This window comes from Perna viridis, chromosome 8, assembly GCF_037379345.1.
Source record: "Perna viridis isolate PV_CMFRI_1.1 ecotype Kerala chromosome 8, ASM3737934v1, whole genome shotgun sequence".
In the NCBI taxonomy this organism is placed as follows: Eukaryota; Metazoa; Mollusca; class Bivalvia; order Mytilida; family Mytilidae; genus Perna; species Perna viridis.
This window is the reverse complement of record NC_142452.1, coordinates 10,294,336-10,321,062: the sequence shown is the minus strand read 5'-3', so window position 1 is coordinate 10,321,062 and position 26,727 is coordinate 10,294,336. Positions and strand designations below refer to the sequence as shown.

The following is a 26,727-nucleotide window of genomic DNA, read 5'->3' as shown; positions in this document are numbered from 1 at the left end:
AAAGATCACAGATTGAGCAAAATCTTAAGTGTTAAAGGGAAACCATTTTCAGTAATCTTAAGAAAAAAATCAAGTCCTGACCAAGATGATATAATTTATTTACCTCTTTGTAGAAGTCTATTTGTCCTGTTAAATACACTTGCATAGAATGTTTGAAGTCAGCCACTCTCTGCCTCTGGAAGTTTTGAACCTCTGCCATAGTTCCATAAGATATAATGTCACTTTGTTGTATCACATTTGTAACTTCATTTTCCTGCATTTTCCCCTCTTCTTGTAGTTTGACACAGTCCCTAGTTTTACTTAAAGCTACCTATAAAGTTAATTGAAAAATGAATTCATAATTTTAACAAAATGAAATACATGTTTAAATTATAAATAATTGGTAAGAGTGAAAAGCTAAAATATAATCATGAATGTAAAAACTGCCACAATCGAATGCATGCAAGGAACTACTGTGCACAAACTAAATCTCAAATCTTTCTCAGCACAAGTAATAATATTTTGGGTACTTATGATTACCAATTGTTTACCCTAAATTTTGTGATCAGCAATTTGATATTTCAGAAATCATTAGTGCCATCAAATAAAGGTTACATCACAAGACCATATGACATTTTAGCAGGAGAAAGATCACAAGTGAAACTACAGAATTTATTTCACATTTGAATTATTGAAATTTGTTACACAGAAACATTCAATAATTAACTTCATCTATAGAACAAAATAATAAAAATGCATCATCCACAATAGACCATTTTAAGTTAAAGCCATTTTTTCATGACTGTATTTCTTTTTACTATCTTATTGCCAAGAATGACACACTATTATAGCCATAAAAATGTCATGAGAGGTGCTTTTCTGCTTTCATATTCTTGATATTGCAACGAAAATACCTTCAATAGATAGAAAGGAGGGCCTGATAACCAAGGAATTATTTCTAGTTGGCCATAATGATTTGATGAGAACCAATAAATTATTTCTAGTTGGCCTTCATGACTTGATGAGAACCGAGAAATTATTTCTAGTTGGCCTTAATGACTTGATGAGAACTGAGCGATTATTTCTTGATGGCCTTAATGACTTGATGAGAACCAAGAGATTATTTCTAGTTAGCCTCAATGATTTGATGAGAACCAAGAAATTATTTCTAGTTGGCCTTAACGTCTTGATAAGAACCAAGCGATAATTTCTTGGTGGCCTTAATGACTTGATGAGAACCAAAAAATTATTTCTAGTTAGCCTGAATGACTTGAAAAAGAAACACCTTGAATTTGAGCAAATAGAGTCAATAGATATAGAACTTATTCTTAACAACTGAAAATGGTATATTTGTGGCCCACATAAGCCACCATCAATGACTGACAGTGTTTTCTCAAATGACTTACAAAATACATGGATAAAATAACTTTTAACTATGATAATTTCATGATACTTGGAGACTTGAACTGCAATATTCTAAACATAGAAAAAGAGTTCACCACTGAAAGACCTATGTGATGTTTTTGATGTTACAAACTTGTTGAAGAATCTACATGTTTCTGTAAAGGGGCAACCCCAAGTTTGGTAGATGTTTCAGCCTTTTGTGATTGGCAGTAAGACTCAAAAAGAGAACATTACTTTTAATTTAGATGGAAATGATATCCTCTGTGAAGATGAGGAAAATCTGCTTGATATAACATTTGATTTTAAAATGAACTTTAACAGCCATATCTCTAATGTAAGTGAAAAGGCATCATAACAATTAAATGTATTAAAAAGAATTGGAAATCAACACAGTAAATTTGGTAAACTTACATTATATTATTCTTTTACACTAGCAAATTTCAATTATTGTCCATTAGTATAGCATTTTTGTACTGCAAGCTGTACAAAAAAAGTTAGAAAAGATTCAAGAAAGAGCTTTACGCTTTATTTATAATGATGATAAAAGTACATACGAGGAGTTGTTAATAAAGTCTAAGATGCCATCCTTAAAAGTTAGACAATTGAGATCTTTATCAATACATGTCAATAAAATAATAAACAAACTTATTCCTGTATACTTACATTGCATGATAACTGTTGAAGAAAGTTCTTACACTTTTAGGTATACAAATTTGGTGAACATACCAAGAGTAAACACAACCAGGTATTGCCTGCACTCTGTCAGCTATGTATTAAGAGGGGACATGGGACTTGATCAATTTCAAAGTTTGATAAATAAGTGAGAGGGGAAGGGATGTTCTTGATCCTTTTGCCAATAGTTTAGCTTACCCAACTGATAGATGCAACATCATCTCCTTAAAATATTTCATTTATTATTTTAATTTTGCTGGCGTGTTAATTTTAATGCTTTTAGCTGCTTAGCAGGATCTGCTTTTAAATTTAGTCTGCATTGCTTTTAATTTAGTGCTTTTTTGTGTGCTTGATTACTTGCATGTTATTTATAATTTGTATGTCATGTTGCTTTAAGTTTGTGTGTATGTCTTGTGTTTATTTATGTTGATTTTAAAAGCTGTATAGAGCTTATGTTTCCTGTTTGATATATCGACTTTAAATAAAGTTTACTTGACCTGAATTGACTTGACTTGAGAACCAAGAGATTATTTCTTGATGGCCTTAATGACTTGATGAGAACCAAGAAATTATTTCTAGTTGGCCTTCATGACTTGATGAGAACCAAGAGATTATTTCTAGTTAGCAATAGACAACAAAAAATTATTTCTAGTTAGCCTTAATGACTTGATGACAACAATGAAATTATTTCTAGTTGGCCTTAATGAACTAATGAGAACCAAAAGATTATTTCTAGGCCTAGTTGGCCTTAATGGCTCAATGCTTTTTAAAGGTGTACCCACCTATACTTTACTATACTTACACTTTTAGGGGGTTCTTTTTTATGGAACCTTAAATTTGTTGATTCAATGATAATACAACAATGATTAGAAATCAAACAAGAACAATATGCTCCTGCACTTTGTCCTGGGGATCATAATTAATCAATGTAAAACCTGATTAAACTTATCATGAATATAACAAGATTATCTAAGTATTACATATAGAAAATACATAAACCAATACAGCCTGCAAAATGACAGCAAAAAAACTGTAACTCTGACCAAAACAAAAAATCAATGGGCCATAACTTAGCCAAAGATCATTTGAGTTGAACAAAATTCTAACATCTAGATATACATGTATCTATATACCAAATATCAAGTCATATCTCAAAGGAGGCCTGAAAAAGACTATACAATCAACATGATGGAAATTCATAACCTAATTTATTGATAATGGGACTGAATACTTTATTAATTTCAGGTGACAGAGTAATCTCTCCCTGAAGCCCTGACACAAATCAAAGTAAATTACAATGCCACAATTGAGTATATAATATATCAGTGCATAGAAACAAAGTTTCTATTTAACATTATAGTACATGTGCATACAGCTGATGTAATTGAAAATGATTTGAAAATGCAGGCACCCAAATCACATAGGAGTATCAGGTAATATATTGTCTAAAATTAATATGATATTATATAAGAAATGTATTTATCACGACAAATAAAATTTTTAATTTAAGTGTATCTTTATAACCTACCTCATGAACTTTAAGAACATCAGGGAAAACAGATAAAGTGCCTTTATATTCATACAATAAATCATGTGTAGGGTCTATATCTTTTTCTGGTTGTTTAGCATACATTTCACCAATCTGATTATAGGTATCACCTGTGTAATCTATCGCTGCTGTTAAATCACGAGAATCTGTCAAGTAAAATCCTATAATTAATACCTGAATCACTGTAACATACCTGGATCAAAGTGTCCAGATATTAGCATTTTATTGTTCTATTTCTTGCTATAATTGTGGACCACAAAATTTAATAACTGTTTAAATGTTTAGTTGCATGTGTGTCATGCAAAGGATACTATCTGGATATAGTTTGCATTTTAAAAGTAAAATCTGATTTCATAGCAGGAAACATGTATCAAATATTGCAATCATTTGGTTCAGAGCTAAGAACAATTTGGACAAACCCCATCCATTGAGTATCATGTCACAAAAAAATCAGATCAAAACCTTATAATGAAGTCAATTGATCTGGTACCCTATAAAATTGTTTAACAATCTATATGAGTTGAATTATAAACTTTGGTTGTAACGTTGAGTTTGGAATGCTTGAATTTTTTGCTTTTGATAATATGAAAGTTACCAAATTGTTTTAAACCAATTAACTAAAAAACGATTGATGAAATGAGCATCTATGATTTAACAATAATTTGGAGAGAATGATTCTATAATTTCACCAATCAAAGCTCCCAGTCCTTTATAAATACCCCCACTATGAATTCATACCAATGTCCAAACAAACCAAAGATCTATTTAAGCAGTAAATTCTACTTATTGCAAGCACTTCTGTTAAGAATAATCTAACATAGTTCTCAAAAACAGAAGTAGTAATGAAAGCTTATATGTAAAAGGCTAAAGGTATAGCAAATCAAAATAAGAGTTTGCCAGTAATGCTAGGCTATATTCTTCCACTCTTTCAAAGGTAAGTAAGAAAACATCTGGGTCAGGTTTCATAAAACATCTCAAACTGAGCCTTTCCTCAAATCCATCCTCAACTCAAATTTTGACCAACTGATCACTTGAAATTGAAGATTGGAGGAAAACACAGGACTTGAGGAAATTCTCAACTTGAGATTTTTTATGAAACCCAATAAAATAAAACTCATCATGACATTTCCATTAATAAAATGTCACATAATTGTATGTATAACGAGAAGAGTGTACCCCATATACAATGAATCCAGTCTAAACCAAAACTTGTTTGGTCGATTCCGTTCAGACAGGTGTTCTCATTCCCTAATACATTTATATTAATATAAAGAGTGTCTGGATAGATCTCACTGTACTTGGAACATGTGTTTTCCACATATTTATTTATCAAGTTAATTGGCAGTATTTTTAATTCTTTTATATGTATCACTAACATTGCCACAATAAAAAGACAATAAAAAGACAATTCAAACATTACCAGAATCAGTCCAAAAATATTTGGAAAGAGTGAATAACAAAAATATGATCACAAGTGCCAAAAATTTCCTAGATTTAATGTCAGAGTGTGCGGAACTTGTTCCGTGCAGCAGTTAAATCTTAAACAGTTCTTGGCACGAAAGATCATATTTTGGATATTCACCATAACCAACTGATTATCTATTTATCATATAGATTCCTTCCATTATTCATTGCAATTTTCAACATAAATTTTAAATTTTGTGAACAGAGGATTAATATTTTGAGTTGTGACGTTTTGGTGGGAGATTCTGAGATTGAAATTACAGAACTTGCTTAACAATGTGAAATATCAAATTTTTTTACACAGGGAACATTTGGCAAATCTCTGCTATGTAAATAATAAAAACATATATGTATGTCATAATGAATTTTTACAAAATCATTTTTGTATATGAGTAACACTCCCAAACAATGTAAACTAAAACTGATTTACCATATTAATACCAACAACTACTCAATATTAATATAAAATAAAATCACCAAAAATATCAAGTTTCAAGTAAAATTGCCTCTAAAGGAAGAAAATATTTTGTTTACAAAAACAGGATTAGACTCTACAATATTCTCATTAAAAGTTAGTTAAAATGACACTACATCAAACATATGTCAAAAAAACACATTAAAATATTAAATATTTTTTGTAAAAAAAAAAAGAGTACATGGGTGGAGAAATGTGAGACCTAAATTATCATGTATAAAACGAAGCTGCAGGGGAGTGAAGTGAGGGGAATATCATTATGTCATGACTGACCAGAGTCCTTACCATTATTTTCAGCTGAAAAAAATCCATTCTTTTTTTTTCATTCATATTCAAATTTCTGGTTGTTTATGTATATACATAACAAAGATGTCAAATCTTCTAAGTTCAGTGATATTCAAGGAAATCTGATATTTTTCCATCTAAAATTTTGTCTCATCATATAATTTAAAGAAAAATTCTATTAAAGCATTGTAAATAATTCCATATGAGTTCTTTGAATACAACAAAACCTGTGACCTGTTGGGTAACCATATTTTGCTGCTTTCAGTATAAAATGTTGCATATTGCCATGAAAAAAGATATTTCCAAAAGAAGTATTATAGTGATAATAAGTGTAACCTTACATGATCCAATATCCATATTAAATGTATTAGCTAAATCTTTAAAGGCACCACCTATTCTGCAGAACTCTTTTCTAAAAGCTGCAAATATAAATTAGAACTGTGATTGTACTTATTTTTGCAGTACTAATTTTTACGATTTATAGTTTTTATACATTTTCCTAAGAATTTAAGTTCATGTTATGTCACAGGCCTGTTAACTTAGGAATCCAGGAGTTTTCCTTCCAAAATTTTAACTTTAAGAGTTGAATCTAAACAACAAGTTAAATAGTGCCTGTTGGTTTTCAAAGAAGAATACAATCACACCCTTCGCACCTCCGTGTGTACAAGCCTATCTCAAAACTTACCATATACTATTATGCTTTATAGAATAATCGCAAATACTTAATTTCAAGAATAACTACTGATCATGAAAATAAATACACTGCAAGTATAATACCAACAAAGTTGTGTACTGTGTCGTGTATCTTGTTCCAAGAATCATCTTTTTTTTTTTTTTACAAAATATCATATCATGTTTTATTTAACTTAATGTGCAAATAATTAAATTTGATTTACAATGAGCCTTCTGATTGGTTGGTTCTGTTTGAGAAAACCAAGGTATTTGGTATAACCTGGCTTTGTACTACAACGTCATTAATGTGGATTGCTCCGCAATCTGCAAATCAAATAATCCCCCTCCAAAAATTGTGTTTTAATTACTACACAATTATTAATATTTCAACTGAAATCCAATTGTAAGGAATGTTCCTAATTTTAGAACAGGTTATACAAAGTAACTGGTTTGGGCCAGTTTACATTTTTTATAAACAGCATTACAATTTATAATTGTAAACTGATGCAAACCAACCAATTTACTGAATTAAATATCTATACTCTGTGTTCTTACAAAACTGAATAAATTCACTACATATGCTTACAGGTTCTCCAGTGTGGGTGAAATTTATTAAGTTACTCCCATTAAACTTTTTGAATCTAAGGATTAAGTATATACTGTGTCAAACCTTCCATAAAAAACTTATTTACTTACGCCCAGTATGTCTTTTTCTATTGTCATGGAAAACTGATATCAAATTTTTAACATTTTCATCCATTCCTTTAACAAACTTTTGAAATGTTTCCATTTTACTCTCTCTGAAAAAATGAAGTGTTTTAAGTCGACACAACAAGTTAATCTTATATTTAAACACAGCAAATAAAAAATAAGAGTTGCATTATTAAGGTAACAATTTTAGCAAGTTTATGTAAGGACTTGTTAATTTGGTGTGACATGGATGCCAATACAGCAAATTTTGAATCCTGAACAGTTGGAATTATTATTAATAAAAATCTACAAAGACACCTAATTAAAGGAGAAGATCATTGTATTGTGCAAGTCATGAAGATCGAAATTAATGCGTTAATTATTCATGAAAATTAAATTGAAACAAAATAATTTCGTTTTCTTAATTAATTAATCAAGATTTATAGGCAGGAAATTTCAATTTCACATGCCTATGGGTGCCACCATGATCGGCTGAACTGTGACGTCACAAAGTCGGTTTGTAAAGTGAAAGTAAATAGGTAATTGATTACGATGTCCGAAGAAATCGCAAATTTGGGACTTTTCCACTATAATTTCAACCCAAAATAAATAGAAGAAGAGATTGAGGAACAACTTGTAAGCAAATGTCAGACATCATTGACGAACAACATGATTAGCAGCCAGATGACTAGTATTTGTAAGGAAAATCTTATGTCTACTTCTGAAGAATGGGTGTGTCGCTGGTCAAAAATCTTCCACAACATTTCTCTTTTATCATTCGTACAATCGTAAGCTTGACAAGTCATCATCTTTTGGTGATAAGATAAACAGGATCGTAGAAATATTTACCGAGTATTCTTTTACATATTATTTGCAGTACTGGTAACAGTACCAAATTGACTAAGTGACGTCACAAGCCAATCGGAAGATATCGGTAAAAATCAATTAAGTCTGACTATGATCTTCCTTCAGATAGGAGAGTTCAGCAAGACGGCTATCCACTTATATTTCAAGAATTTCGAACTTTACCTAGCCTTGAGCATTTTATAAAAGCACATTTTGCATTAAAGGTTTTTTATTTTTGTTTACGTGGGTATGATTTATCATAAGAGCCTAACCTAATGCAAAGGTGGTCTTTCCCTTTAATTCAAATATTGTGAAAGCACTATAATTCATGGATATCAATTTTGTAAATAGCAGACAAATCATTGATTTGTGGATTCTTGAGTGTGTGGTTTAACATTTCCCACATTACAAATAAATGGAAAATATGTATATCACCAGGAAATAATTTCGTGGTTTGAGTCAGCCAGGAAATCCATATAAATTGGAACATATGAACATACCGGTAAGTACTTTCACAGTATTACTGACAGGACAAAAGATATGTAGATATTTATGACTTGAAAAAAATGAAAATTACAAATAATGGATTTTGCCACAACCGATTTTTCTATCAACATTGTGATTCTTTTTTGCCACATTTATATATAAAGGGCAAACAATGTTTATATAAAAACTCACACGTCTCTAACATCAAGTGGTTGTCTTGGTGTATCTAATGTGTAGAAAAATTTAAAACCAACAAACTCATCTTTTTCTGCTTTCCGCTTCCCAATTTTCCATTTCTGAAAGTACATATAAAGTGAGGATCTGCTACTAAATAAAAATTTTTCTCCTCTATGCTACCTAAAAACTATTTTTCAAATAAAACTTTAAATCAATTCCATTAAAATATCTTATATATTACTATGCAGCTAGCAGTTCAACTAAATGTATTAGATCTTGCGTTTTCCACTATTTTCAGAACTATCCAGTTATCAGATTACCCAACTTCACCTATGCCAAGTTTCATAAAGGAATTCCTCAAATCTTAGATTTTCATTAATCTGAATTCAAAACCAATATTTGAGTTGAGGATGGATTTGAGGAAATCTTTTACTTAAGAATTTTTATGGAACCAGGTCTTCATCAAATAGACCTAAAACAAGTGAGTAGCAGAGATGAATATGAGTTTCCTATAATCTACACACAAAAACACTGATTTTATCAAAATCTTTGTTTCAAAACCTTTCATTGCTTTACACGAATAATATGACAAAGCAATCATATTTTTTGATATGCTGACTAGGTCTGACTTAGATTACGAAGTTAATCATGAATGTAATTGGCACAGTACACAGCATACCATTTATGATCTGTGATTCTGCTAATTTACTTGCAAAAGTCGTTGTTAGAATGAATAACCCTTAAAATTTCAATCTGTTTGTTTATCCACATAGTATTCATTTAAAAGTGGCAGTAGACAACAGAACACTGTTTATTCTATGTCAAAGATTGGTTAATTAGAATACATACATGTTACAATTAACTATACATGTACAAAACAAATCCTAATGTCATGGTAACCCTAACCTTTTCATCTGTACAGGTGAGGAAATGGTTAAAGACTTCACTGTGAGATATAACAGGATGTCGGACCATTCTGTCTATCCAATATTGTAACTGTTTCATTCTTTCATTAATGAAATCATCCTCGTATCGACCTGTAATATGGAATGAGAATTTACCTGAGGTGACAACAAGATCAAAATGTATTCAAAGATATTAACGATATGAAAGTTATAACTCCTTCATTATTTACTGTGAAAGTACTATTGTATATGGGGTGTCAATTTTCATGGCTTTCAAAAAATTAGGCTATCAATGAAAAGGAGAATTCCATAGATGTATATACTGAAAACCTCAAAACCACATATTCAAGAATCCACGATCTTGTGCTTCTTTCCTAATCCATGAAAATTGGTATCCACGAATTAAAGTACTTTCACAGTATCACATTGACTGTGATTATTTTATTCCTAAAGTTTGTCAAATTCATGACTTAACAAATTGACTATAAACGTTTAGGGACTTATTTTGAAATGTCTCAATGAGAAAACAGATTTAATCTGCCAAACTAGTACACAAAAAAATATTCAGTGGCAATCTCAAGGGTTGTTGTTTTATATTCTCATTTGATTTTTAACTTTGTAAAAGACTTACATGCAAACTGTACAATATTTTAAAAGAAAGATTTGTCAATGCAGCACCAACCCAGTTGCTTTACTGCATTCATTAATCAAGCAAATTTTCATGCTAAGTGTTAGTATATTTAAGAGAAATTTAAATAATGAAGACAAAATCAAATTTTTTTTTTTTTAATTTTCTTCAAAATAGCGGTAGTCATTAATATAATTTATAAAAAATTTGAGAAAAAAATCAAGATTTTTTTTTATACTGGTGACATCAAAACAAAGTTTGATTTAAAAAAAGGTTAAACATATTAGTGTACAAAAAATACAAAAAACAAAGAAATAAACTTTAAAACTGGAATTTATTGTTTTTTAAAATGACATCCAGTATCCAAATGCAAGTTAAGTAGATTACAGATAAATGCAAACCTGTTGATTTTCTATGCATATAATTAACTGAAAACACCATAAAAATCATTTCATACAACTAATTTGGCATCAACACAGTTCATTTAACATAAAGGTTTGAAACAGTTCATTAAGGAAAGTAATGTTAACAATTAAAGATGGAGGAAGTCCATACATATAAAAAACTCAAATAACAAACTAAACTTTTCAGGGTTGATGGCAATGTTTTTCTAAAATTTGTAGCATTCATAACAAAAAAGTATTATAAGAATCCAGAGTTATTTTGCATCTAAGAAAACAAAGAAGGAAATCATTTTTTGACTATCCCTTAATATGAGGATAAGCCATGTTTCAATAATAATTAAAATTCATATAATACCCTATTTCAAATGGAGTCAGTTATTTTTGCTGATAAAGCAAATCTGATTATCCATAGCCAATGATTTTTCTACAGTAAACCAATAGAAATGATAATAAGCATGTGACAGGGAAATAAATCCTATATCAACCTACCAGCGATAGCTTTATCTGGTAGAGGTGGGACTGGTATACACATAAACTTTTCTTTTAATCTTTCATGCAGCCAATCAAAATGTTTGTATCTCCTACTAACTTGGATATTGCTGAACTGAAATTAAAAAAGAAAATTCAATGATTAAAAAAACAGAGTGTAGTTGTCATGTTTTTTTTTCATGATTTTTTCTAACCAACAGAATGACATAGACTGAAAGAAATAAATTTCAAAACTATGGTCTGAGTATATAGAAAATCAATAGGGTCTATTGAGAATCTGGGGTAAATTAACTTTATTATGTACTATATGGTCTATTCAAAAGTTAAGTTTTTAAGATTTGGTGACATGTTTATTACTAAGACTTACAGATGGAATGACTTGGTATGCAATAAAACTCTTTAAACCTTTCAGTTTAGACTCTTTCTTGGGAGATTTAATTTCACATGAGTAGGACTCTGTTGCTGCCCAGATAGGACCATCGGTTGTTTCCTAAAATTATAAAAATGATGTTTTAACTAACAACACTTCAAAAAGTAAGGATTTGTACATGTGCTTGATCTATTACAGTGACTTTTATGCTGAAGATTTTTAAGACTATGGTAGTTTGTTTTTCTATATACCTTATTGCTGTATGACCAAATTTCATCATCAGTTTGTAAAATGTATTCTTCAATGAAAAGTAAAATTCAGTGAGAACTGATATCATCATTGTATCATTGTTTGATATATATATATTTTTTTAAGTATTAGAATATCAGAAAACTCAACATTCAAGTATTTATATAAAATATATGTATAACTACATGCAATAACTTACAATTATTCTGATTTTTTCACTGTCTGATACATGTACAGGAGCTGAGGCCTGTCCCATTAAAAATGCTTCACCAGCCTTGGCAAAATTGGAAAATCTGGATAATATATGGCACACTCAGTTACAATCTATGATGATATATGAACATTATTCGTACCAATACTATCTTGAATAGCTTTACTAGTTTTTAATCAAAAGTTATAAAATACATTAACATGATAAGCCATTACATTAACCCTTGTCGTGCTAAACCCAGACCTGTTCTGGATTGGACATGGTTTCGCTGTATTGGTTTTGGCAGGTGTATCTTAGTTTAGGAAAGCGCAATTTGTGTCCATCTGCAAGCAGCGTGACTGTGCTTTAAAATGAAGTTATCTGATAAAGAGTTTGTCAAAAATAATGACTTGAAAGAAGAGGTCACGAGTCACTGCTGTTAAAAAAAAATTAAGTTTTTTTTTTTTTGGGGGGGGGGGGATGGGGTAGGGTTCATTTCTCGAAACCTCGCAAGAGCAGCATTTATCTTTAGTACTCCATTTTGCCAGGGAACTAAATCAGAATGATATCTGTCACCACCATTTCTATGTCAACCCCTTGTATTGACTACTTCTGGATTTAGGCCAAACAGAGGCTAAAAATTGGAAAAAATCCTCTTTTTTTCAAACAAGAGACCCTTCAGGGGACTCCTGACCCCCCAATAATGTATGTAACACACTTTATTTGGCTTCAGTAGCTTTCATGGTGTATAGGCTGTAGGATGAATGTGCTTTGGTTCCTGATTTGCTCCTGTTGAACCCCACCAGCCTACTGACAGAGATATAACCAATAGTGTATACATCTCATTTTAAACACTATTCATTTGGATATTGAATTGTACTATGATGACCATTATCCCACCCTATATTTTGTGGCAATATTCATCAAAAAGCAAAGAAGGCTCAATACTCACCCTATAAGTTGACTAAATCATTAAATAGACTAATTATAAAGGGATATAGTTATGATATTGTTGTCAAATTGTTAAAGATAGCATTTTTTGGTACATACATGTATTAACACTGATTTGCTCATACGGTCTTTACATAGGAACTAACTCACTATATTTAAAAACAGTTTTTGGCATGACATGGGTTGTGTTCTTATTGTATGACTTATGACGTATTGAGGTTCACAACCCTGCATGGGAAGAATTGGGATTGATATTACATATAATGAGAACATAAATTTTTGTAGGTTTAAACTGGTCCTGAGCTGGCATGTCAATTGACTGCTGGTACATGTAGTCCTTTGCGCATTTGTGTAATATATAATCAATTTCTTTATTTCTGAATTAACAAGGGATTTTTATGTATGTTTAATTGTGTAATATTTCATCCACAGTTTAAAATAGAGAGAGGAAAGTGATCACTACATGATACATTTTTGTGCCTGTTTCTGGCCTGTGTTTGTCTTGTTTAGTTTTCACTTTCAGTTTACTTTTATGCTGATGTAGTATATAGAGGCAACTATTATGCCTTTCCTGTCTAGTATAATGTAAATTTGGGACCAGCTGCAGCTTCCGTGGCGGTGTGAGTGTATCCTCATTGTTCAATGAAGACCCATGGATAGCCTTCAGCTGGTATTTTTCATCCTGGTGGGGTGTTTGTCTCTTTGACATATTTCCTTATATTAGTTAGTAAAATGTTTCAGAATTAAATACAGTAATAGGTTTCCAACGTTACCACTGCCTTACCTGCTGACCCTGACGGTGCCATATTTAGACAGGTGATCACCATGTCCACCTGTTGGAGATACTTTCTCTCTTCTAGCAGCAGAAAGACCAAAATTACCTGTTCCCTGTAATTCCTAAAAATGATATTAAAAAATAATCAAATTTTAGATGAAATAAAAAGTACTACCACAACTACATGTAGAAATTAAAATGATGGTTAGTAAAATTGAAATGAGAGTTTTAAGTACAATAAAACAGTAAAGTCTTTCCTATATGGTTACACATTGTAGACATAGTCAGAATAATCAGTATAACAAAATATACCGGTATACATACTACAATATATGATTTTTCCATGAAAATTGCGTTGTAGTTTTGATAATATGAGCAGACAATTTAAAGTCATGCAAAATACTGAAAAAAATGTATCCAACTTCACCAATACCAAAACAAGCGGAGTATACACATTGATGCTTAAAGAGAGCAACCCGTATCTTTCAGAGCATATGATCGTTCACAACCTATAGAATTGTAGAAGATAACAAACATGTTCTTCACATATGATACATTTTCAGCCATGAAAACAAAACAAACCTTCACCATACAGCAATAAAGATATCTTCACCCAAATTATCACATGAATCTTGTAGTTCATTGCTTAAAATTGTTACTTACTGAGAAAAAATCTTGGAAATTTTCATATATCTAAACAAATAGCAACAGAGTAAAACTAAGGAAAAGGCTTAATACTTAAAATTAAACTCAAACAAGCCCTCTCACCTGAAAACCTTACATCATTAAGAATAAAAGAATCTACCATGGGAAATAAGCAGAAAACTTTCAGTAACAAAATGATGTAACAGGGTTCTTGAAATTTTACTAATCAAAATTTTCTTAAGGTGGAATGTAAGGGACTCCCATAACCACAAAATTTACCAAGAAATCCTAAAATATATTGATACTCTCAGATATTATAAAGAAAATTAAAATAATATAGAATATTACATAATAATTCATGATTTTTGAGAATAGAGCTTCAAAAGCTTGTTTCCATGGCATTTTACATATACAGAAAACAACCTAAAATCATTAGATATTTCGTAAACACTTTTTAAATGAAAGAAAAATTCTAACTCAATATCATCGAGTTAATCCTCTGTTCCCATGAAATTTTTGTAAACAATTTTTAAATGAAAGAAAAATGTAATGGATAAGAAAAATTCTAACTTAAAATCATCTTCTGTTCCCATTCAGATTTCCTAGGTTTCTAATGATATGGTCATTTGAGCCATTACTTAGTAATTGTTTTTTTTTTTTTTTTGGCTTTCAGAAGAAGCATTCAAGATACTGTTAGTGTAAGCAAACCAATTTTGAAGAAACCAAAAATACCAGATTTAATTTAACTACTGCATTACTTTAGAGATTTAAATACCATAAACATATTAATTTTTACTTTTTTTAGGTGGACAGAAAAGTATGAAAAAATAGTACCTGGAAAATTGCTTTTTAACACTATATAACTTTAATTATTCCTTGACGGCACCAAGATTGATATGTTTACAGTAATCCTCCTCTTATGGTAATTTGTCTTACTCACACATAGATAATTAAATAAAGGGAAATAATCCCAAAGGTTCTTTTTATACTATCTTTTACCTGATGGTTATCTTGCCCAGCAGTACTTGTTGACGACTGATCATCATAATCATCCCAATCATCATCATCCCATCCATCCTGTGATGACTGTTGTGCTAATTGGTTGTTATAGCCTTGACCTCCATTATACTGGTTGTCTTGGTAACCATTAACATTACCAGTGTTTGTATATTCTTGACAATGAGGGGCACTTGGTTCTGATGGAGGGGGAGGAGGCGGAGGAAAGGAAGGCTCTGGAGGTTCTGTCAACTGCAAATAAAAAAACCAACATAATTCAACACCTGAAACTAATAATAATGATACCAAAGTCTGTCAAGAGAATTACTTAATGAACTAACAAATTAAGCTGTGACCACTAACTGTGAGGCCTTGATCTTAAATATCTGCAGACTTCAGGATTTTCCTGAAGATGTATTTAACAAGTTACATGCAGTGAAAATCAATTGAAGAGTGTCAAATTTTAACAAGGAAGGAATGAAAGTAGTAATGCAACTCTACAACTTCCTTGGCAAAGGAATGATGAAGTATAGAATAATAGTTACTTAAAGTTTTGATACTGATAATATCATGTGGAATATCACAATGAGAATGTGAGTGTGAGTTGATACTGTCAGTATCAAAATCTTAAGTAATTATTATTCTGTGTATCAGCAATCCAATCATTGCATTTTAGTCATTTTAATGTAATCTATTGTGTTTACAAACTGTTGATGTGTCACAGCATTTTCATTTAAAAATCTGAAGAAGACCTAATGATGTAACAATCACTCCCAATGATGGGTATTTTTAAATATTTTGTCATGTACGAGAGATAGACAAATATCTGTCAACAAGATCAGTAATCTTTATCCTCCACATGCATGTAACTACTACTAATTTATTTCCTTCTTCCTCATACATTATACATAAATATCAGTAAAGATGAGGTCTAGTTTTCCATGAAGTTTTCCATTCAGTAGATACCCCATGTAACTATCCCCTAGTCATCTGACAAAGTTATAAACAAAATGGCAATCCAAATGATCAACAATCAGCTTTATAAGGAATTAAAAAAAAATAGAATTTGATATTTCATTAGCCTTGTAAGTACATTAATATAATTTTCTACACAGGACTAAAAAAAACTTTTGTCAAAAGGAATTACTCAAAACAGTATTATTCATGTGAGACATCATTAACATGAAGGCAAGGTTTATTGGGTACTCATCGAACTACTATAGACCAATTACGTAAGTTTCTGAATACTGCTTGAAGCCAATGAATGTATCTAACCCTTTACACGTATATAACACCTGTTGATACACCTGAAGCTTTTATGTAATAACCTAGTCAATCAAATCCATACCTGAACATATGTCTAAGATATAATTAACACATTAACGTTAAAAATTACTTGTACCAAACTTCAAAATCACAATATTAATTAGCATTCAATCAATTCCTTTAAAATAGCAAAGTTTTTATTTACCTATCAAAATTCTGGCATTTTATATTGTTTGTCTTCAGAGTTTTGGACAAATGTGAAAGAGACAAAATTGATTGAGATGTGTCCTCATAAATTAAACATTGAAGTTAAACTGTGAGCAAGGCTCACTTGGTGATACCCCCAGCTCGCCTTTCCAAAAAACATAAAGGAAACCAAAAAGTCATTCAAAGACAAAATAAGAGGTGCATAATTGCATCATATGATAAAGAGTTTGCAGAAGTTTAATTAAACTTCATTCACCAGTTTGAGAGGAGTTGCAAATTAAAACTCGGGATGGATGAACGGACAGCCATGATCTCTTTATACCTCCCACTTTTTAAGCGGGTATATAATAATACGAAATTAATTTACAAGATTGAAAAACTAAAATTTGATCAAGAAGTCCAAGTAACACCAAGATTTAAAGAGTATGCAGAACTTGTTCCACAGACTAGTGAAATCTTCAAGAGTTTTTGGCACAAGTAATTATATTTTGAACAGTTATTCATGATAGCCAATTGATTATCCTATTTATTATATAGGTTTTCTTCAAACTTTATTACTATTTTCAAGATAAATTTTTAATTTTGTGATTGGTGGAAGGATATTTGAGATTATATTATGGCAGGAGCTATTACTGAATTTATGTTTCCCTATATCACATTGCTACAGTGATTAAGAATGCAAATGTTCTTGGTTTGAGCAAAGGGTTATTAAAAAGCACTGTCAGTTCAATCAAATCAAATGTTCTTATCCTAAAGTTTATGAAATATCTGCCAGTAGGCATAAAACTATAATCAATCAATATATGGATTCATGATTTACAACAACTCCAGAACATAATTCCAGATACAGGAGCAGTACAATTCTGAATTATAGCATTATATTTAGGTGCTAAATGTAATTGTCAGGCTATATGTTACTTACCTGCACATAGGCCTCTGGTATAAGTCCTTGGTGTCCCAGGCAATTTCTTGCTTCCCACCAACCATCTCCAATATCCTGAAATAGAAAAAAAAAGTGTTAAAAGTCTTATTTGAATAGGCACCCTTAAAAAAATTTAATGAGTTTAAAAGTTGATACAAATCATATTTGCTACATACAGTTTATACAGGCCCAGTTTTCCATCAAAATCTTAGTCAAAGATTTTTATCCTGTTAACCTGTATAAAACACTTTGACATTGACAGCAGACTTTGATGATGAACATATAGCAGGTGCTTGATTTATTTCCTGCACATTTGATGGGTTTCGATGAGTAAACTTCAATCATGTAAACATGCAACTTTGATCATGTTTTCATTAAAAACTTAAAAAAAGCATGACACATACATGTCTGGACCTGCTTCACCATCATATATTTCTCAACACATCAATATCTTCAATAAACACTAAGCATTTTAAAAGAGTTTTGTGGTTACAATTTTCCAAAAGTAAGGTACTAATGATAGCACCACTGCTGAAAAAAGTTTTAACAAACTAAAAAAATATGAAAAATATTAATTTTCTCCATAACTGGTAGTGATCATCTTCAATAAATGAATACATAAACTGCACAAATAATATTTTGTTTAATACTTTTTGAGTCAAACATTACACAAAGTAGGTGCCTCCTAATCATGAAGGATGGACAGATAGATGGAGTTGAGTGACAAACTTTGTTTAATGTGAAAGTATTTTTATTAGGGGTACCAATTCCATGGTTTAGGGAAAAATTACCACTCCGTAGATTCTATAATTCGTTGATCTGACAACTTTATCATACAAGTTAATGCGAAATTTTCTTCTTGTTGAGAACCAAATTTCTTGGTTTACTTAACCCATAAAAATGAGTACCCAAAGAACAATAATACTTTCACAGTATGTAAACATGCCTTTAGAAGGAACATTTTGAACAACTACCTTACATCAAGAGATAGAGACCATGAAGAGATACCTCCTATACAGCCCTAACCATAGCTTATTTAGGTAAAAAAAAAAACATCCTATGCTGAATGTGTTATTTATGTTGGATTTGAAAAAATAAAAAAGTTATGAATAATCCTTTACTGTATACTTTAAATATTCTTTAACTGTTTACTGTGAGAGTGCTTTTATTTGTAAGTAAGAGTAATCAAAGGAACCAAGGTTCTAGCGGAAATCAAAAGAAAGTAATCCAGGGACAAAAACCAAACATGGAAAATAGACATACAGAACAAAGAACATTAAGTAGGTAACTAAAATAATATATACAAAGTAACAAAAGCAAATGAGCAACTTGGACTCCACTAAAATCTGGGAGCATGAACCAGGTGTACTGGTAGGGTAAGCATCCTCTGCTTTTCTATAAACACCCGCCAAGTTGCTAAAAAAAAGTCAAGTCCAGGGTACACGAAAGAGGAAAGGAAAACTATGACATGATAAAGTTTGGTCAATAGTTTTCTAATACTATCAATCTCTAAGTGTAGGTCAAGATATGAGGCTGACTTCACAGTGCCTGTAGTATCCTTTATCTCATGTTCTTTGGGGTAGAAGTGATTATCAAGTCCCCGAAACTAGGATTGTCTATAAAGTCAGCCTCATAAGAGTGTAGGAATAAGTAAAAATTGATATTACACATTTATAAGACTGAGGATAAAATGCAGGACTATCTTTTTAAGACTATAAACTGGTCTACCCATTAAAGGCAATTTGTCAGAGTATTAAATCAACATAAATCTGTCTTAACTATAGCAAGGTAGATTGTCAAATGATCACAAAAATTGATTTTTTTTTCACTTAATAGACCAAATCAATATTTTGGTTGCCTTAAATGTGAAAACCTCTTATAAACAAATGTAGCACAAGATCTTTAACATGTCTGTTTATAAAGACAAGGCTATTAATTAATCTTTTTCTATCAAGTTCAGAAAATTCAGATTTTATTCTTTTCTTTACATTTGAACTGTAAATTTTAGATTCAAGACTGAAAATAATGCAGGAAAGCCGACAGAGACGACTAAGGTTTCTTTACTTAACTTTGCCAGTATTAAATGAAGCAGTCAATGACTTCTTACTAAGTTACTAATATCAGTCATGTTTCAAAGCTTTTAATATGCTATCACACCGTCTCTATCCTTCTGGAGAATGTTCTTAAGAACTCCTACCCTATTCTATATAACCCTTACCATATTCTTCTAAATTAGGAAGCAGCATTTTTGTATTATCATTATTTGTGATCACTATAACATTCCTTTTTATGACCTTATGAACATCTGTATTTGATGTAGAGCCTAAGGATAGATTTCTGGATTATTTCACACATCTTATTGACCTAAAGGTCATAGATATTTCTAACTACCATATGTATCTACATGTACCAAATAAAACTTTTAAAAAAAATATTTTTAACGATTTTAGAAATACAAATATTACATGGACTTTATTATCTACTATATTAATGTCCTCGACTACTCTTACAAGTTTTAAATGGATGGCAACTTATCAGGATTCTATAGCTCCTACCCATAGTGATCTGAAGAGGGGGAAGTGTAGCGAAAGATGATAATGTTTTTATGGAATTTCTGCAATAATGCAGTATTTACAGTGACTTTGTTGTCAAGCAGAACTTTACAGTACAAATTCATTGAGTGTATTAAGTATTTTGTCACCTTAGACCAATTTGCAATGTTAATTTTCACCAATTTTAAAATGTAAAAAAGGTTTTCCAATCATTGTGATTAAGATTTTTCGTGAAATTAAAACATTGCTATAACTTTGAAATTAAATGTAATGGCAACTGATTCTGATTTCCCTCCACACAAAGAAGCATTAAATAATAATTCTATGGAACTGATTTAAATGTCAAATACACCATGTTATCATTAATGTTATCAAATGTAGCTAATTCAACATCATGACAATAAAAATGTTCAATTTGAAATTACATTTTTTTACTTATTGTTATAGAAACTGCAATCTATAAATGCAGAATTTATCAATCAGATATAAAAAAATCATCGTGACACTATGACTTCTTATAGCATTTTAAGGAAGCATGTAGCACGATCATACCTTTAGAAATACTGAGTAAATCTAACTGACTTATTAAACAACTCAAACGGAATATATAAAAAGATTCTAAATAGCCACTATGAACAAGGACCTCTATCACTTCTCAAGGAACTTACACTGTAGCAACAAAACTCTACTTCCCTATTTTTCTGATAAACCAAATTTTAAAGATATGTAGTTAGTCCTTCTATTTACTACCAATACTTAAATGATATAATGCATAATGGATACCCACCCTATTTTAGAAATGCATCACATGCACATGATAAAATACAGAACAAGAATAGAAACTGAACAGGAAACAAGTCTAGGGCTTCATCTGATAACTTTCAGTAACCGTTAGACATGTATTATGCTTCAATTACAAGTACCAATTGAGGTCAAGCACCAAGAACTTATATCATACAGATAAGTATGAAATTCCTGTCGGAAACTGGGAAGACTACTCATTTATCCCGTACTGTGTTGACATAATTCAAGGGAGGAGGAACATTTATTGACCAATCAAAATTATACTTTCATGACCACTTACATTCATTTCTTTTCATCTCATCTTAAATAAGGGTAACAACAAAATTACCGAACACTTATCCGATCCATAATCAAGTCAAGTCCAAATTTAATCTGGCAAAATAGATATTGCACCACCGGAGCAACTGGTACCGCAACGGTTCTGACTTGGTACAGGCATTTCAAATGAAATGGTGGACTAAATCTAAACCTTGCTCTTCCTACACCTAATAAGTTTCAGATAGTATCAATGTTTGCTTGACCTAGTGCTTTCAGACTACAAAAATTTGTGTATAATAATAGTAAAAATAACCTTCTCTTTTATGCCAAAATATCCAAACCTTCGACTATATCCACCAACAAATTCATGTAAAATACTACTGGTACATGTATACTGACTTAAATATTTTTTCCTTAATATAGAACATGTATCTTCTTCCTACATGTATTTACATCACAAATATAGATAAAACTATCAGAAATTTGCTTACATAATTATCAAGTTAAATTTTATCAGTGAACTTCCTGGGCAAATACATCACACAATGTTGGACCTCTATATAGGAAGATAGCTCTAATTAAAACCTTAGATATTTATATATATATCCTAGCTAAATTCCTGTTTAGTTGCCAAACTGCTCTGTCATTCACCAAATTTATCTATTCCTTGCTACATAATTCAAATGTTCATTGTTAACAAGACAGAATAAATACTGTTTTAATCTTTCTTCTGTCTTCTCCTATTTGTGTCATATTACAACTGATCATGATTAATTTAGCATCTTCAGAGATAATAGGGCTTCATGTGTACTCTTACCTACAAGCATAATTTTTCTGCTTTTTATGGCTAACTTAAACTTAGTTGGTCCATGGGTTTGTAATTCATGGAACTATATCTATCTTAATGTTAATGTTAATCTGAATATCAAATTTTAACAATAGTAGTTCAAGAAAACCAGATTATAAATGTACCTTCAAAAGGGGGCCTGTGTCCCCCCTCATGCTTGAAAGGTTTGGTTATTATATAGAATAAAACTGGAAATCACTGGAGCATCCCACCTCATGTGGCCAGTGAGATTGCCCCCCCTCCCCCCCCACTCCCCTTTTTCAGAATTTCTGGATACACCACTGCTGACTCATCCTAACTTCTGTCCATGCATGAAATTACCAACTAGTGTGTGCCAAAAACAAAAGAATGTAAGTATAGGATAACTTTGAAAATTATTTACAGTGTATATTTACATGTACCTACAAGTAATGTTATTTTTTAACTATTGTTTGTCATGAAGTAAAGTGTACCTCAAAGCTTTGGGCATACAGTTAATGGGGCTGAAAAATATGGCATTTATTAAATATGACATCTAATGATACTTGTCACATAAACTATTCACATTAAAATTACAAAGATAAAAAAGAGGGACAAAAGTATAAGTAACTGAAATGGAATTGTGCTGTAAATTTAACCTAGTCTGCATATAGCAGTACTAGACAACTGTGCCAAGTTTGATCAAATCCATTTGATAGGCCACATGATATGATTTGAAAAAAAAGAAATGTTCTAACAGCATCACTCAAAATCTATACATAGGATTGTGTTGAAAATCGAACTCAATCTCTATTTTATAGTATTATTTTAAAAAATTTGTGTGAAGTTTCAGAAAAAATTAATTCAATCCATTCTCAAGTTATGATCATCTGGACACTACCAGAGGATGGACAGCCAAACAAACATACAGATGGATGGACACAAACACTTGTCAATTAAAACAAGGGCATCACATACCCATTATACCTCACTAATATACATTTGTGTAGTATCAATATGAATTTTAGCCATTTCCTTAACCAACCTGTGCTGTGACTGTTAGCTCTTCCCCTACTCTAACACTTAATTCTCCATTGTCAGGGTCACCATCAAAATCATACAAAACTTTAACCTGTAAAAACATTAAATATCAACATAAATGTCAAATCATGCAGAATAGTCATGCCAAATACACATCATCAAAATTAGAAAAAAAAAACGGAAACACTCAACGGAATTAGCAAAAAGTCATCAATGGAAACATACCATTAGTTTTAATTGTTTTCAACCCCTACAGTTAAGTACCACAGATACTTGTATATAATTACATTACTAATTGAAATGCATACATGTAATACATGTATCTAGACTTTTGAAATAAGCTGATAACAAAACATCATAATTGTAAGCGATAAATTAACTATGTGTGCAGATACCAGTAATTTTTTTCAACTTTAAATTAACACATTGTATATTCAATATAATAGATATTTTGCTGGAAGCATACACACAAAATTGTCTTGTACCACTTTACCACACCATTTTGGAACCTTCAGTCAAAAAGATACAGCTAAGTTGAATTATCAATGTACCTCTATCATGTATATCTTCATTGTACAGTATACTGAAACTTTGTGGGTACCAATTTTTATGTTTAAATTTAACCACAAATTTATATTCCAAAACAAAGTGTACACTGTTCAATGATAACATAGATGCTAATTGGTGCTCTAATGAAAACCATGAATTTAAAGTTCCACAATTTACCAAAATTGGTTACAGATTACAAAAATTGTTACTAGAAAAAAATGCCCCCACGATCTATAGGATTAGAAACTCATAAGAATATGAGGCTACTGAAAGTGGAAAAAAACAAGTAATTTTATTACCTTTGAATAGTTCAAGAAGTTAAAAAATATAAATGAAACACATCTAAGAAAAACACCCTAGTTCTGAATGTTCAGCAGACCCAGAAAAGACCAACATCATTATGAGCTTAAATGGACAAACATCATTCTTCATACTTAACAAATAGCATTACTAACATGGTATACATTGACACTGCCATGGCTTGTTTAGATGGCCTTATAAATCAGTATGGTCACAATATCAATCTGAGATATAAAATGCAAAAGTTTGTTTTCTTCATTTTTTCAGACCAGTGTACATGTAGTACAAAATATGTTATTTTGTACTGCAAGATTATTAAAGAGTAATCAAGGGAACCAAGGTTATAGCGGTAATCAAAAGAATATAATCCAGAGACAAAGACCAGACATGGAAAACAGACACATACAACAAAGAACATAAAGTAACTAAAATCATACATACAAAGTAAAAAAAGTAAATGAGCAACTCGGACTCCACTAAAAGCTGGGAGCATGGACCAGGTGCACCGGTAGGGTAAGTGTCCTCTGCTTTTCTAGAAACACCCGCCGAGTTGATCATAAAAAGTCAAGTCTGGGGTAGACAAACGAGGAAAGGAAAACTATGACCCGTTGAATACATCAGTTTTCATGGTGCTGATGGATACATCATAACGATCCACGAGTTCATGATGACGACCATAAAACTTCTGTAGTGATGACTTCAATCTTGTAGCAACATAACCCTGTTCCAGAAGCCTATTTGTTAGAGTTCTAGCGCAATACAAAAAGTCTGCGTAGTTTCGGCAAGCTCTGGCATAATGTATGAGTTGTGATATGAACACTCCATCCGCAGGAGCCGAAGGGATGTTGCCACAGATGAAAGGAAAGTTAACAATTCTGAATGAAAAGTCATCACGTTTGTCGTAAAGTTTGGTCAATAGTTTTCCTTTACCATCGATTTCTAAGTGTAGGTCAAGATATGAGGCTGACTTCACAGTGTCTGTAGTATCCTTTATCTCAAGTTCTCTTGGGTAGATGCGATGTATCAAATCCCCGAAATTAGGATTGTTTAAAGATAATATGTCATCTATATAGCAGAAACTGAGATTAAAGGATAAAGCCAAATGATATTCTTTCTTTCTGATCAGATCAGCTGTAAAGTAGCCTCATAAGAGTGAAGGAATAGGTCAGCAAGTAAAGGAGCACAATTTGTTCCCATTGGAATGCCGACCATTTGTTGAAAAACATGCCCACCACACTGGACAAATATGTTGTCGATTAAAAATTCCAGCATTTTGTAAACATCTTCCTCTGTATATTTGAAAGATGATTTGGAATTATTTCTTATAAAGTATGAGGAATCTCTACCAAGAACTATATATTTGTATCTAGGTGTACCATCTTTTTTGGAAAAACAATGATGTATAATGTTTTTAAGTCGGGATTTTAACTGAGTATGGGGAATAGAAGTATAAAGTGTTAAAAAATCATAGGTTTTAATGCTATTATATTCAGATAATAGTCTTGAACTGATTGTCTCCAAAAGATCTTTCCAATTTTTCAGGATCCACATTGAATTAATACCACTACGGGAGTAACAAGTGTTGTGGTAGGACTGCAGACCCTCTTTGACAGTTGTGAGTATAGAAGTTAAAAGTTTTGAAAGAGGTTTGGTGGTACATTTTGCAGATCCAGCTATGAAACGTTGTTTGTATGGATTCTTGTGAAGTTTAGGAATCCAGTACATAGACGGTAAATCACAATCATCGTCCTTGGTAGAGAGACCAAAAGAGGATAGCACAGATTTATGGTTTTCCACAATCTCTTCTTTGGAGAGAGTGGTAGCAGTATAGGTCTTATCACTGCTATTATTTCCTACGTCTACCTCTGATAATAAACATTGGATATAAAACGTTTTGCAGACAAAAACAATGTTGTTTTGGGCTTTGTCTGCTGGTACGACAACATACTTGTCATGTATAGTAGACAATGTTTTTGCTACATCGGGGTCTTCAAAAACTGATGTAGCCTTGGCACTCATTGACCTACTTAAAACTTTCATTCGTTTCAAAATTAAAGACCTCACGGCCTTTAACCACTCTGACAGAGAATCAATGTCTTCTTGTTCTCGTTTTATCCATTTTCTTGCATAGTCCTCGACAGCAACCATAAGAACTTTAAAGTTATAATTCCAATTTATGGAGCGTGGTTCACGGTACTTGGGACCTTTAGAAAGGATATTACGTAGAGATTCGTTTTCGATAATGGTTAGATCTCCTGTAACGACGCGACCAGAAGGACCATATTTGAATGGAGAACTTTTGCAAGAACAGTCAGGTGGTTTAGCCTTGAAGTCCTCAATCTCGAGGTTCTGCAATAGCCTTTTATAATTGAAAATTTTGGATGCAATGGGTGAAGTATAGGAATATGAAATAATTGGTATGGATTTGTCTTTGAAATATGGGGGAATTTTGTTGGTAACGTTTTTGTGATGGAGGATGTTAGCCAAATTAATTGCATCTATACCTTTGTTGACAAACGGTAGTGGAAGAAATGATCGTTTTTCTTCATCTTGACTTTTCACACAAAGTGGTTTAAAGAGTCTGTGGAAACCAATATCCAAAATGATGGCAACAAGTCTGTATAATGATGAGGTGGGGTCAGAAACAGGAGTGTCAAGACTTGTTTTGTAAAGGGAGTGTAGTAGAGTGAGAGGTATAGAATAAAGTTTGGTTCTAATATGA

The 26,727-nt window shown here is 31.5% G+C and overlaps 1 protein-coding gene across 3 annotated transcripts in view; it reads right to left on the bottom strand.

Moving 5' to 3' along the window:
• The window catches only part of LOC148609271 (sorting nexin lst-4-like), a 43,937-nt gene that overhangs the window by 4,442 nt on the left and 12,768 nt on the right, over positions 1 to 26,727 (bottom strand). For 2 of the 3 annotated variants that reach the window (XM_088543369.1, XM_088543368.1), the window contains exons 2-14: positions 23,161 to 23,247; positions 17,697 to 17,771; positions 15,305 to 15,553; positions 13,670 to 13,782; positions 11,944 to 12,037; positions 11,493 to 11,615; positions 11,126 to 11,240; positions 9,606 to 9,736; positions 8,715 to 8,818; positions 7,197 to 7,300; positions 6,170 to 6,247; positions 3,584 to 3,750; positions 104 to 310 (exon numbers count right to left, since the gene is read on the bottom strand). In XM_088543369.1, coding sequence (XP_088399495.1) covers positions 104 to 310; positions 3,584 to 3,750; positions 6,170 to 6,247; positions 7,197 to 7,300; positions 8,715 to 8,818; positions 9,606 to 9,736; positions 11,126 to 11,240; positions 11,493 to 11,615; positions 11,944 to 12,037; positions 13,670 to 13,782; positions 15,305 to 15,553; positions 17,697 to 17,771; positions 23,161 to 23,247 — 1,647 coding nt within the window. Of the gene's footprint in view, positions 1 to 103; positions 311 to 1,794; positions 1,864 to 3,583; positions 3,751 to 6,169; positions 6,248 to 7,196; positions 7,301 to 8,714; positions 8,819 to 9,605; positions 9,737 to 11,125; positions 11,241 to 11,492; positions 11,616 to 11,943; positions 12,038 to 13,669; positions 13,783 to 15,304; positions 15,554 to 17,696; positions 17,772 to 23,160; positions 23,248 to 26,727 lie in introns of those variants that run through there. The other variant, XM_088543371.1, reaches the window with a different exon arrangement.